Below are 12930 nucleotides of genomic sequence, written 5' to 3'. Positions count from 1 at the left end.
ACTACTATGCAAAAACATCGCGCATTTCTTTGCTCATTATTTTCGACATTATTCAGTGCATCAACTGTAATTATTAAAAATGTAATCAAATATCGAATGGCAAAGTCGGCTGAATAATTATACGAACAAACTACTAATTGCTAGCATTGCCATAGATCCGTTTATTTCATTTATTTGTGCTTGTCCAATCGATCCATCCGTGCATAAAGACAGTTAAATGTTGTAAAGTGTGCTGTTAGAAAATTTCGTACACCGCACATGCATACACATCCAACTCATCCAAGACTTTAATGAATGAACTTTGAAAGCCTTTCCGCCACGCCAACTGAATCTATTCTGTGAATACCCTAGGATGTAAGGAATGAACACCACTCGTTGGAGAAGCTTTAGTCAACTCAGTTTTATTAAAATAAGTATACAGCTGTAAGCTCTCTGTTAAGCAACCACAGTATGTGCGGTTAAGACAGAAATTAGAGGAATCTCAGCCAAAGATGCACCGCTGCTTGTGAGTTTCCAGAGGTCGCAACTTGAAGCTGTTTTCAACATACCTCGTATGCAAGAAGAGATGCTATGTGTTATTGCTAGAAAAGGCATAAAGAAATGAAACACCGTGTCCACAGTTAGTCCTTTAGATACGCAGTGATGTTGCGTTTGGTTCAGCCTCTTTTTAAGATTAAAACATTTGTTCACCATTAAATTAAAGTGTGCATTTTTATGACAGAAATGGCGGTGTTACGTAGAATAAAAATGTTTGTTTTTAAATTTGTTTCTTGATATTTATAGAAATAACAAAATTTACAAGATAATGTGAAACATTTGGTACTCCGTACACCTAACATTACATTTACTAAACCAAGAGCTATCAAATTTAATGATAATCACACAATGAGTTTTAACGATGCTTACTTAATATTGAAACTGTTGTGTGAAAGCGTGCTTTTAATCACTGAAAATAATAGTCATGATTTTTGATGTCATCGCTCCTAATTAGTCGTTTTCATGAAGTGTACGACATCCATTTTTAGTTAAGTAAATTTAGTACAAAAATTAAGTTTAGGTCCTGGAATACAATCTAATGGAACCGCGAACACTTTCAGTAGCGTCACAGAACAATGGACCAGGAAAATGATGGCGATTGTTAGACATAGCGTGGCTCTAACTGGACAGAATACAGAAGAGGTGAAACATCTATAGTAATAATACAATTATGGGCAAAGCACCGTCGGTGGGAGCCACCAATTGTATTCCTTAGAACTTTTCACTATTATTATACTTTCTGCCATGGGAGTCCATGCCAGCCCATACAATCGATTAGTAGATTTTTTTTTAATTTGGCACATTTTGGACAGTCTAATTTATTCATTCACCAAATTTGGAGTCAATCCATCCATCCCTATAGCGCCACCATCAGGTCAGATTTCAAGGTACTTCTTTTCTTTATAACTTTTGAACCGTTTGTCGTAGCTTTGAGATCGTTTCCCCCCTGAATCCTTAGGTCATCCAGATTCGAATGCACCCATCGGTGTTAAAATCTGCCATATTCGATTTTACACCATCTTGAATATTCCAAAATTAATGCATTGATTGTCTTACTACCAAATTTGGTAAGCATCTACAGAGGGTTCTGACCAAAAGTTGATCAAATCATGATGATAAGAAAAAAATATTGATTGGAGAGCCACCAAAGAGGTAGTGAGGGCTTATCTCAGCAACAATTTAATATATCAAAACCAAGTTTGGGAGTATGGGGCTCTATTCTGACGAAGCAAAACAAATAATGTGTCATTTGACCATTAGGGGGCGCTGCAATAAGCAAAAATGCGTTTTGGCTAATAACAGTTCAAACGAATTTGGCGGCAAACCCGTGTATCCGTATGTGTGACCATATCTAAGCAGTGTTTTGATGTTTTAAAACCAATCTTGGTATTTCGACTCAAGGCCACCTCGTAAAGATGTGCACCAAATTTCATGTCTATCGGCTGTTGGGGGCACTGCAATAAGCAAAAACACATTTTCCTAATACATTTTGATGGGTGAACCTTATAAACGTGCTGGTTATGTTTGGTAATTGTTGGGATTGGTCTCTGCCAGTCCCATCATGTTACCATTTCACCAGCAGATGTCACTGGCCATCCCTATGATCCTAATGATTTCCAATTTAGTAGCTCAGTTATTTACACCTGTCTCCCATTTGTAGCTCATTTCTGCTTCTCTGCAAGCTTCGCTCTCCAGTGTTACTGATCTATCCTGTCCTACAGAGATTCTCTCTAAATATACCCAGGTTATGTGTCACGCTCCTGTTGTCTACACTCCCACTAAGCTCAGGTCTGCCCCCTCCTCCCATTGCCTTTACTGGTTTATTGCAGACCTTCGAGCTCCGAACACAACTGCTAGAGTTCTCACTATCAGTAGAATAACTTCACCCCCCGTGAACTTCATTGGCAACCTGTAGCTCTCTGTATAAACTCTTTCTGATGACTTTTAAGGTCACAAATGGTCTTGCTCCCCAGTATCTCAGAGCTCCTTATTCCTTATACACCTGCCCCCTCCCTCAGGTCTGCAGGTGCTGGTCTCCTAGTGGCGCCTCGCCTGCGCTCATCTTCTATGGGTGGCAGGACCTTCAGCATTTTAGCTCCTAAACTTTGGAACTGGCTCCCATAATGCTTCCAGGACCTATCCTCCATCTCCCTTTTTTAAGCAGAATTTTAAAAACATATCTTTTTACTCACTGATTCCATTCCAATACTTTTTCCTGATCTGTTGCAGTTTTTCTTGAATGTTTCATTCGGTGTGTTAGCTTATGATGTACAGTATGTTCTATGTTCATATGTTTCTATGTTCTTCTATTTCCTCTTTCTAAATTCCCTTCCATGGCATTTTTGCCCTGCTAGGGTCCCTGGCCCCATTATTGCTACTTGCAGCTGTATTCAGTAATGTTTTCCTTCTTGCTCATACAGTAACTGTATGCAGTTTGCGCTTAACCACAAATATGTTTGAAGTTTCCACAGCTTTGGTCAGAATACGTGGGTTTGTCATGCAGGCTAATCAATCAGATTTGGATCTACAGGCACAGCCTACAGTGTAACCCTTCCCGTACTAAGGCGGTGAGCCGATCGTCAACAGCTGTGCAGCTCTGTTTCCTAACAGCCGGCAAATGATAACAACTGAAATCACCACACTGTAGTTAAAAGCCTTAATATATGCATAACGACTGAACATCCCCTGGTAATTCATTACATAAAAGTGCACTTTTTCCATCCTACTGGGAACTGTGTATAAAACGACATAATCTCAAATGTTCCTCCGTCGTCGGGAAGCAGGGGCTGAACCTCTTCGGTAGCTCATCGCTTGAAAGCCGTTGCTGCCTTTGACTTTTAAAAACATAGTTTAACTGTGATCTGTGCAATGGATAGGGGGGGCCAACAACATGACAATGGGCAAGGGGACTTCGGGAGTGTGACGACGATGCTGCCTTTCATCCATTGTGTTACACCGCGGTGACAAGTCCGCTAGAGAACTCAGAGGTCTGGCATTCTGAGGTTGAATGAGACATGGGCCAGTTTGGGGAACATGCAGCGTGGAGTATAGGACAGGAGGATTTCCTCGCAAGCAGCACTCCACTGCTGCCGAACAGAGCAGCGTAACGGAAATTTAAGAAAGGGTTAGATACAGCAAAGCAGGTCCTCTGAAACCACAAGTACCATCCAGCGTGTCTGGTACGGCACGCACTGGGCCGGGAGCATCGGTCGGACCTTCCCTTCCTTCCGCTGTCCTTCCTTTTCGTTCGGAGCGGTGACAACCAAAGCGGGATGCCGGAGGTACAACTCGACGACCTTACGTAAAGTTTGGTGGGGCGGCGACACGCAGCGGAAGGTTCCAGAAACATCAAGAGTCATTTCATGTTTATCAGCTGAAACTTGCAATGGCGCAGAAAGTGTTACACAATAATATTAAAAAGTCGGGAATGATGGATCATGACATATTCAGGCACGTCGCGTGACACCTTAACGTCGAGGTCTGGTGAGGCCTTGCTCACCATCTCGGCTGTTACCCTGCAGCAGAAGGTTTTTGCTTCACCACAAGATGGACATACAAGACGTCCTACTGAAAATGAAAGTGTGGTCACCATTTCAGACAGGTCTGCACCTATCCTTGGATTTCCCAAATTATACATCCCGTAAAAATTACTTTCATTTAATTAAATAAAATATGCACTGCATATAAGAGTCCTTACTATTATCTATGATACAATGCTTTAAATAGTTTTAAAAAAGCTTACCTATAATATTGATTAGACTTAATATGTCAAACTACATTAATTCACCCATTAATGATACAAGTTCTGAAATTCTACAGCAAAACCTCTTAACAAACACCTAAAGTACCCCGCAGTTTGAAAACTAGCAGCCCTATAATCTACTGGGGTGCAGCTGCTACACCAGATGTGTCCACTGGGTGGCATCTTGAATCAGTTGCCAATCATTGTGCCAGGCAGGATACAGACACATTCACGTGGGAGAATGGCTCTGCAGTGCTGGCTGCTGCAGTGAAGACATCAGCTTTTCACAAACGAACCGAGTGTGAGTTCTGTAAGCAGACGTGGCGTCCCCTGTGTAACCGAAGCTCAGCCGGACCCATGTTCTGCAATGGACTGGCATCCCATCTAGGGTGCACCCTGCCACGTGCCCTGTGCTTTCGGGGTTAGGCTCAGGGTTGGCCTTAATCTAAAGGTGGTGAGCATTTACTGAAGATGGATAGATGGATGGATGGATCTGGGCCCCTCATGTACCATATCTATAGCTATCCCACTAGCTAGCTAAACCAGTTATAGGGTTTTTTTGTGTGAAATTCCCTCCCCAATAAAAATGATTACTACTACAACTTTATGGTGAAGTTAAGTTCAGTTATAACAGATTACTGTTCTGCATTTTCAATCTTATGACGAGCTCCCATAATTAACTGCAGCTACAGTACACCCAGGTAATCAGGATTTTTGCATCCTCTTACCTGCCTAACAGGATACACACACAGCCCCTGGCCCACAGGCAGCAAGTACCATCATCAAGAGATGTGGGACTTCCATCATTTCTCAGGAAAATTAGGAGCTGTCCAAAGAACCCAAACATAAAAGGTTATCAGAAAGCAAAAGGGCGCCTGAGGGCAGGGCCATACATTTAGCTATTAAAACATAATGAAAATCGAAGCTGAATCGAAGCAAAGGCAGTGAAACTCCTGTTGGTCATGCTCTTTTTCCATCCCACGTTTTGACGTTTGAGTGACAAGCTTAGGGAAGCTAACCGCGACAGATTCACAGATGCGATGGTGATGATGGCCCCGACGGCGATGACGGCGGTGAGGGCGTGACGGCGGTGAGGGCGTGACGGGGACGGGCACAGTCACGGTACAGCTACTCGGCCTCCGTTTCTGTAGCAGTGGAGGACGCCGTGGTCGAGGGGCGGGTCACCTGATCCTCCAGGTCCTCCGGCTGCTCGCCCCCCTGCTTCTCCCTGCGCTGTCTGTGTCCCTGGCGTGACCTGTGGCGGCGGGGGTGGAGGAAGAGCGCGGGATCCGGCATGGCCGTGGGCTCCGCCGGGCCCGTCACCCTCTCGCGGGGCACGCACTCCCGTGCCCGCTCTGCCCGCACTTGTGCGGGCAGCCTGTGGCGTCGTTTGGGCCTGGTGCTGGTGGAGGGAGATGGAGAAGCTGGGGGAGGCCGTTCAGCCGCCCGCGGGTGTAACTTCAGCTGCTGCTGGTGCAGACTCTGCCGGGCGGCGTGCAGCTGGAAGGACAAGTAGGCCGCCACCTCCGTCTGCTTCTGCAGCTCCACCCCAAGCGCCGTGCTCCGGTGGCTGCGGCGCTTCAGCTCCTCCAGGAAGCTGCGCTCCTTCTCCTTCAGGCTGGCCCGCAGCGCACCCACCAGCGCCCCCTTGTGGCTCAACTCTGTGCACAGGTCATCCAGAGTGCGCTGCTGCTCGCCGAGCCGGCCCTCCACCTCCCGACACCGGGCCTCCAGCTGCTCCTCCTCCTCCTGGATCTCTGAGGGACACACGTGAAAGCGAAGTCAACTGAGGGAAAGGCCTGTCTGGATATTTCACACGTACACGACAAAAGAAGCAAGGAAATGAGCGCGTATCCCCAGTAAGGTGACAGACAGGCTGCCTGCCCAGTCTCAGAGGGAGGCAGCAGACAGGAAGCATATGGAGATCAGTTAAAAAGCTCCGCCTCCATGAAGGACCCAGTGCTTGATCGCCAAATCCACGGGGCACCGCTAACAGGGCGTGCCATCTGCCATGCGCCTTAGGGCCACCATTCACCTTAGGGCCTGGGGAGCTCTGCAGGATTGGAATTTCACCAATATGTAACCTCTGGTTTCCTGACTCCATTCTGGTGTCGCCAGTCCAGGATTATGATCAGCAATCTGCTGAGATTCACCCCCCCCTGCCCCCCGAGCAAACAGCTCCCAGTGGCTGCAGTCTGAAAGCGATATAGCACTGAGTGCTCCTGCCTCCCTCTCTCAGGGGGGCCATTACTCCGGCTCCTCCTGGACCAGCTCGCCCCCCCCCCCATGCCCAGTCTCAGCCGGTCTGTCGCCCACCTTCCCCCTGATGAGGTCATGCAGCTAAAATAGAAACTGCTGTGTAATTTGACCTCCCTGCTTGCCTATCCCTCTCTCTCAGATGATGTCAAGCCTATCTGTAGCAGCCCATCCCCCGCCCCTTCATCTCTGGCATGTAACGGCCCCCCACTTACTCACCCAGGACCCATACCCCCACAGTGAATCCGGGGGGGGAGGGTGTGGTGAATCGATAGTCAACATAGCAGTGGACGGATGGGGAGGGTGGGTTACCTGAGCCGCTGAGGTCACATGGTCAGCCTTTCAAACACAGGCCTCACCCCCTGCCCCAGCCGGCACTCTGCTCATGTGGGGCAGTGCTACCTCATTACCGCTGAGCTGCGGTACCAAGCTGTGTCACTGCCGCTCATTCAATTGGGCCGTGATGGACTGGCACCCTATTCAGGGCGTCACTTTCTGGCAGTAAGTGGTTATTATGGATGGATTGATGGACGGATGGATGACCCCATCTACATAGTTCCTAATAACCCTAAAGACTCAACAGCTGTGTTGCACTTGAGTTTCGAAGATGATGCTGAAGTTCAGAATTAGGGCTGCACAGTAACACCTGGCAATTATATGGTACCTGCACAACAATCACCAGGCTGCAGATGACACGGGACACATGCCAGCTTTTCGGTACAATAGACGCTTACTTCCGGCCACTATTTGATAACCAGATTAGCACTGCGTCTAAAATATTAGTAATCTGGATAAATTCATCGTATCCTTATGCTGAAAAACGTGTCAAACTTTAAACTGTAAAGTACCACCAACGCCTTTTTTTACCTTGTTTAACCACAACATCTCCCGTTTTAAAAGATGTCGTGGTTGCCGAGCTGTCCATCCCGCTTATCGCTTCCATGGTAATATACCAAACCAGTCGCATGCAGTGCGCTCCGCTCACCGAATTTATTAAAACATAAGGACACGCCCAAACGTTTACACCCGTCATCGAAAGCCCTGCTGATTATTATGCAGACGCCATATAATCGCAATGTGACATTATGCAGCACTAGTCTGAATGAAATGCCTGGGGTCTCTTTCCTTCTCCTCAGATCCAGTTTCTTACATTCTAACCACAGCATGATCAGCTAAAAGTGGAAAAACCGACAGATAACCAAGCAGGTGAGGAGAGAAGAGAAATGAGAGAAAGGTATTCTGGGTAAATGAAGTCCAGATAGAGGTTTTGGGTGGAGGTGGTGGGTGCAGATCTGCTACAGGTGAAACTGTGGGACCCCAGGAGAGAGGAGAGGAGAATATGCCGAGAGAGCAGGAGGAAGAGGAGGAGAATATGCCGAGAGAGCAGGAGGAAGAGTCCACGTGCCCCACCTGCTTGGGTCCTTCCTGGGGGCTTCACGTTCAGCTCCCGGGTCAGCTCTGCAGAATAAAGTCAGATGAGAGTGTTCACTGTGTGGCCATGAAAAGCTCGGTGCCTTAACTCTTTACCCCATGATTGCCCTCATCCTCACCAAAATCTGGCTGCTGAAAGATTTTGATTCAACCAACCACTTGATTAGGCTTCGTCTGTGATTCTTTAAACTCAACTGGTTGGTTGAAACAAAATCTTGGTCTGGACTTTACTTACTTCCTGGACCTGAACTATCCACCAGCCAGTCTCTCAGTGTCCGTCTTCCGTCGTCCTTCGGACTCTCACATTGCATTTGGCCTCGAATCTATTCCTTCTGTGGTTTCTGTATCACTTTAACCTGCATATGCACGTCTTCTATTTTACTTAAGTGAAAGTCATTTTCACTGGATGTAAAACCTGGCAAATCCAAGGATAGGTGCAGACCCGTCTGAAATGGTGACCAGATTTTCATTTTCAGTAGGACGTCTTATATGTCTACCTTGTGGTGAAGTAAAAACCTTCTGCTGCAGGGTAACAGCCAAGATGGTGAGCAGGTCCTCACCAGACCTCGATGTTGTCATGTGTCACGCGACGTGCCTGAATATGTCATGATCCATCTATGACTCATACTATTAATCTTTCTGCACCATTGCAGGTTTCGTTTTACCGTCTAAATCTTTAACAGTTTAATCTTACGTCTGTTTTACTTTTACGGAGTTAGCGCACTTGTCATTTTCCGACAGTTGTTTTTTGTTTTCACTCGCCTACACCAGCACTGTCAGTTTCTGCCATCACTAAGGTCGAGGTTTGAAGCCTAATGGGATCGATACCATCCACAGGCAAACATCTAAACATTCAGAGGCACAAGCTGACCAGAAGCATCCCGGATTTATTTTGCGAGCTGCTTTAATGGATGTTCTCCAGATGTTTCGCATACTGTAGGGTGTAGATAATTTTTTTTCACTCCAAGCCCAAGGGGGGGGGAGGGGTAATGATTCACCCCCCTCCATCCCAGCCAGCTCAGCACAACCACACGGAGCAGACAGAGACAGTCGGATGAGACGATGCTTACTGAATTTCCCAAGAGAGAGAACAAGATTCCTTAACTACCAGGAAGTTATTGATGCTGGGTGGATTTTGCAGGAATCCGGTCATCAAAATTTTTATGATTTTATAAATGTGTAATAATAATAATAATAATCCCACTTCACCAGCCTCATTCTCAGAAGACTCAATAAAGGGCCTTTCTGATCAAAGGCAAACTGGGCGTGTTATCGCTACATCTTCATTAATTAGCGCATTGCATTCGTCAAACTCAGTTTATTTTTATAATTTGATCGTTCAGAGTATTATGCCTCTGGGTGACGCCGTTTCATTTGCAAACAAGGTCAGCAGGAGCTGGGGAGAAGTACTTGGCATCGTCTCCTATCAGAGCCCAGCTGTGCCGCAGTGGGGCGCTGCTCTCGGACTCACTAATGTCATTAACTCCCTGCACTTCACAGTCAGCAGTCCTTCCGCTGAGGAACAATATGCAGAGACTTCAATATCGTTTAGTGACGGACATCTGATGCTGAATTAGACAAGCGCTACCAGACTGTTCCATCCGGATGCACTGAAATGCGTTCACTACACACCGTGCCTAACATCCTCTCGCTTCCCCCGTATCAGCGTGACCCGCGAGGTGCTTTCACACTCCGTCTTCACAGATACGCATGCCGCGAGACCGGTACGTGTTGCACCACCTTCCCAATCACAGCTTTGAGCTGCTGGAGAGAGGAGCAGTGACCTCATAGGAGAGCGAAGAAAGGAGAGAGGCAGGCAGGGAGAATCCATCTTCGTGGAGGAAGAGGCACCGTCCCTTGCCTGCGATGCGCTGGGTGTCGTGTTTTACGCTGCACCATGGAGGCTCCATTAGCGTGCAATGGGGGTCTCCAGACCTCTGATCAGTCTGTGGTGTTTAATTCCACCTGGTGGTGCCTCGCTCTGCAGCATGCCTTGGCTCAGTCCATCCAAGCACCTGTCCTAAGAATTCCCATGTCTGTTTACATGTCTGGATTCCGCTAACATACATGTTCTAAAGGTCTCTGTGGCATCGCTGTCAGCACAAACACTCAACAGCCCCCTTTAGGAGAACTAATCATCAGAAATGTGGGCGGCGGGGGGGGGGGGGGGGGGGCATGCTGGCGTCACATGACAGATTATGTGACACTCACCTGTGCAGCGCTTCTGCAAGGACAGGATCTCTATGTGAAGGCCATGCAGCAGGAGTAGCTGCTCCCGCCGCAGGAATGCCACGCTGCGCTCCACGCTCTCCACCTGACGTGCCAGGGAGCCTGTATCCATGGCGATCCCACGGCCACACCCACCCAGTCCGTGTCTGCGCATCAAAGAGGAAAATGTGAGGAGTCAGCGAGTGTCTAGCCCAGCCGCGCAACTGCGCCACTCTGCCCAATGTTATTTCTGCAAATATTCAGGGTATCCATAATATTCTATGCTAGACATGGGTTACGTGATCAGCCTGGGGGTCCTGCTTGTAGCATCCCTCCCACATGGGAGCCTCTCAGGAATTACAGGCTATAAGACAGGGATGCAATCCAGGTGGGTTACCACGGCACCACAGGATGTATTCACGCTATTCAGTACAGCTAAGTTAGAGATTTTCATTTTTATAATAAGAGCAAACATGTGACATACTGGAGAGGAAACCCCCATAACAAGGGGAGAACATTGAACCCCCCGAGCAGAGCACAGACACCACAGCTGGCCACTGAACCTCTGTGTTCCTGTGCAAAAAAAAAAAAACAGGGAAACAGCTGCATTGGAGAACCACGCGGCAGCTACGTGACCTGGCGAGAAGAGCTACGATGCATCTCAGGGATTCCCGAGCCAACGGCAAACGTTGGCAAAGTGGAAACATGGACGACGGCAATGGATTCGCCGTACCGTCCCGAGGAGCCGAAGACATTAGTAGCTCTCAGTTCCGACAGGCACTTATTTCCTCCAATCAATTCAACACGTCCATCGCAAAGGAGGACACACAGGCCCCACCCACACCCCTACTCCACTGGGAAATCCTTTGATTGGGGGGGATGGGGGTTGTCCTCATGATCAGATTTGGAAACGAGGGCTTCCTGCGTTTGGGAATCATGTTTGGGAGTATTCTGTACGTGCCACTGCGTTAGACAGTTTTATTAAAGTATCTCTTTTTTAGCATAGTAGATGTGCAAAACAATAAAAAAAAAAATTTAACTGATGTACAAGCATACAAACGTCGTATAACCCCCCCCCCCCCCCCCCCCCCCAGTTCCCGTAATCCAACTAGAATAAAAAAATCAACACAAACGTGCCCCCTCCCGGAGTTTCATCCCATGGGGTCCAGCAGGTTGGGGCAACGACGGGGTAGTTAAATTTAGTCAGATAACATGAGGTGTGAACAAGCATGTACGGCTCCGGAATGAACTACGTTAACCTGAACACACAGCCAGCGCGCCCATACCGACACCCCCGAGAGGCGCCCGACGGCCATGTGCAGCAGGGTTTGGCGTTAGGCGGCACGCTTCGCCTTCACGCCGTTACCTTCTTCCAGAAAAGATTATATAGTACTTATATAGTGATACAAGTAGCCATTTTGATAATAATAGTAATAATTACAGTGAATAGAACAGCAAGGCGTATTTGGTTTGGGCGCCTTGTGGTTATTGATCCTGTGCGGTTACATTTTGCAGGGCCGGGCAAACAGTTCGGTTTATACTGCAGTTACCCCGTTTATACGACCACGGAAATAAAAACTAACTTTGCACCTGCTGCTTAATTCTAATAAGTGAATCTTCCGTCTTAGCAGATGAGACAGAATCATAACGCTACAAAAGGGCCCAAACCAGAATAAATGCGGCTTTTATTCCCTTCGGCGCAGCTTTTCCGTAACTAAATAAACGCCACGGCATCTGCGGTAACGAGTTGAACTGGACTTATCTTAGATGCGCAGCGAACACGTCATTTTAAAAACACAGACTGAACCCCAGTCCAAATTCAACCCCGCGCATCCCAATAGGATATTGATGTACTAAAAATACATTTCGCACACGTAAGATTTATTTCCCCCTTCGGACTTACCTTGAAAATCAGAGGATGGGCAGTAAAATTCCAAAATATTAGGGAAAAGTCCTTCGATCCCAACGCGAGAACGTTTCAATTAATTTTACAAATCTTCCGCTCAAATTCCCAACCTTCCAAGCAATTGCATGGAAGCTCTTTATTAAGACGAAAAATACAGATAATGGCCAGTTGAAGAGATTAATGTACAAAAGTGGAAATTCGCTGCAAAATGGGTATACATTAAAATCTAAGGCATATCTGTATAGATATGACATGATGCACAAGATCCGCGGAGGTTACGGAGCGTATTTTCCAAGTCGGCACGCATTTCTTTCTGCGTCGTGCGCTAAAACATCACCTCGAAACGTCGCCATCTGGTAAATACAGACGCTCCCTCGCCCTTAGCGAGAGAAATCAGGCATATCCGTCAAGCAGCATCATTCACCTTTACGTTAGCAAATGAAGGATATAGTTGGCCGATGAAAACAAGGCATCGTGACCGGAACACGCCAGATGATCGCGGCGCAGCAGTGAAGCCGATTGGCAGAAGCGCCTCGTCTCCTTATTCGATCGCGCCTGCATCAGCCGCCTCGCCGGATCAATTCCTGCGGCCCGGATGGCGCACGCAACTCCTCTCAATAAATGAATGGCTGTCACTTCTAAAATTGAGCAATTTTAAATAACTTATGCGTGATTAAATGAAACGCTGTATTACATCATCGACCGAGCGTTTTAATAGGCATATAATATTTGTGCCGCCTGTATATGCGGGTGTAATTATCCAGCCGTGTGATTTTGTGGCATTTGCTTCTTTTGGAAAGCAGATCTGCTAAAATTAACACAAAGACAAGACGACTCGAAATTAGAGGTC

At 47.1% G+C, this 12930-nt stretch overlaps 1 protein-coding gene across 3 annotated transcripts; it reads right to left on the bottom strand.

The window, feature by feature from the left end:
- Window positions 1-380: 380 nt before the first annotated feature.
- Window positions 381-12921, bottom strand: ccdc92ba (coiled-coil domain containing 92Ba). Of its 3 annotated transcripts, none has more exons than XM_049003608.1 (4): window positions 12078-12921; window positions 10178-10341; window positions 7946-7993; window positions 381-6036 (listed from the first exon to the last, which is right to left on the bottom strand). In XM_049003608.1, exons 2-4 carry the CDS (start codon window positions 10305-10307, stop codon window positions 5408-5410), a joined length of 807 nt encoding a protein of 268 aa, XP_048859565.1. In that variant the 5' UTR covers window positions 10308-10341; window positions 12078-12921; the 3' UTR covers window positions 381-5407. The 3 variants fall into 3 exon arrangements, with proteins under 3 accessions (XP_048859565.1, XP_048859567.1, XP_048859566.1); XM_049003610.1 differs by having other exon boundaries at window positions 12418-12921; XM_049003609.1 differs by having other exon boundaries at window positions 12505-12921.
- Between the last annotated feature and the right edge of the window lie 9 nt (window positions 12922-12930).

Source organism: Brienomyrus brachyistius, unplaced genomic scaffold, assembly GCF_023856365.1.
Source record: "Brienomyrus brachyistius isolate T26 unplaced genomic scaffold, BBRACH_0.4 scaffold85, whole genome shotgun sequence".
Taxonomy (NCBI): Eukaryota; Metazoa; Chordata; class Actinopteri; order Osteoglossiformes; family Mormyridae; genus Brienomyrus; species Brienomyrus brachyistius.
The sequence above is the reverse complement of the archived record's forward strand: the minus strand, read 5'-3'. Positions and strand labels throughout refer to the sequence as shown.

Bases quoted from the DNA above. Each gene is read 5' to 3' on its own strand.
- ccdc92ba (XM_049003608.1), bottom strand. From the start codon at position 10,307: ATGGATACAGGCTCCCTGGCACGTCAGGTGGAGAGCGTGGAGCGCAGC. The intron at 7,994-10,177 runs GTGAGTGTCACA...TTTATTCTGCAG, and splicing joins CTTGCAGAAGCGCTGCACAG to AGCTGACCCGGGAGCTGAAC. The intron at 6,037-7,945 runs GTGGGGCACGTG...TGTGTCCCTCAG, and splicing joins CCCAGGAAGGACCCAAGCAG to AGATCCAGGAGGAGGAGGAG.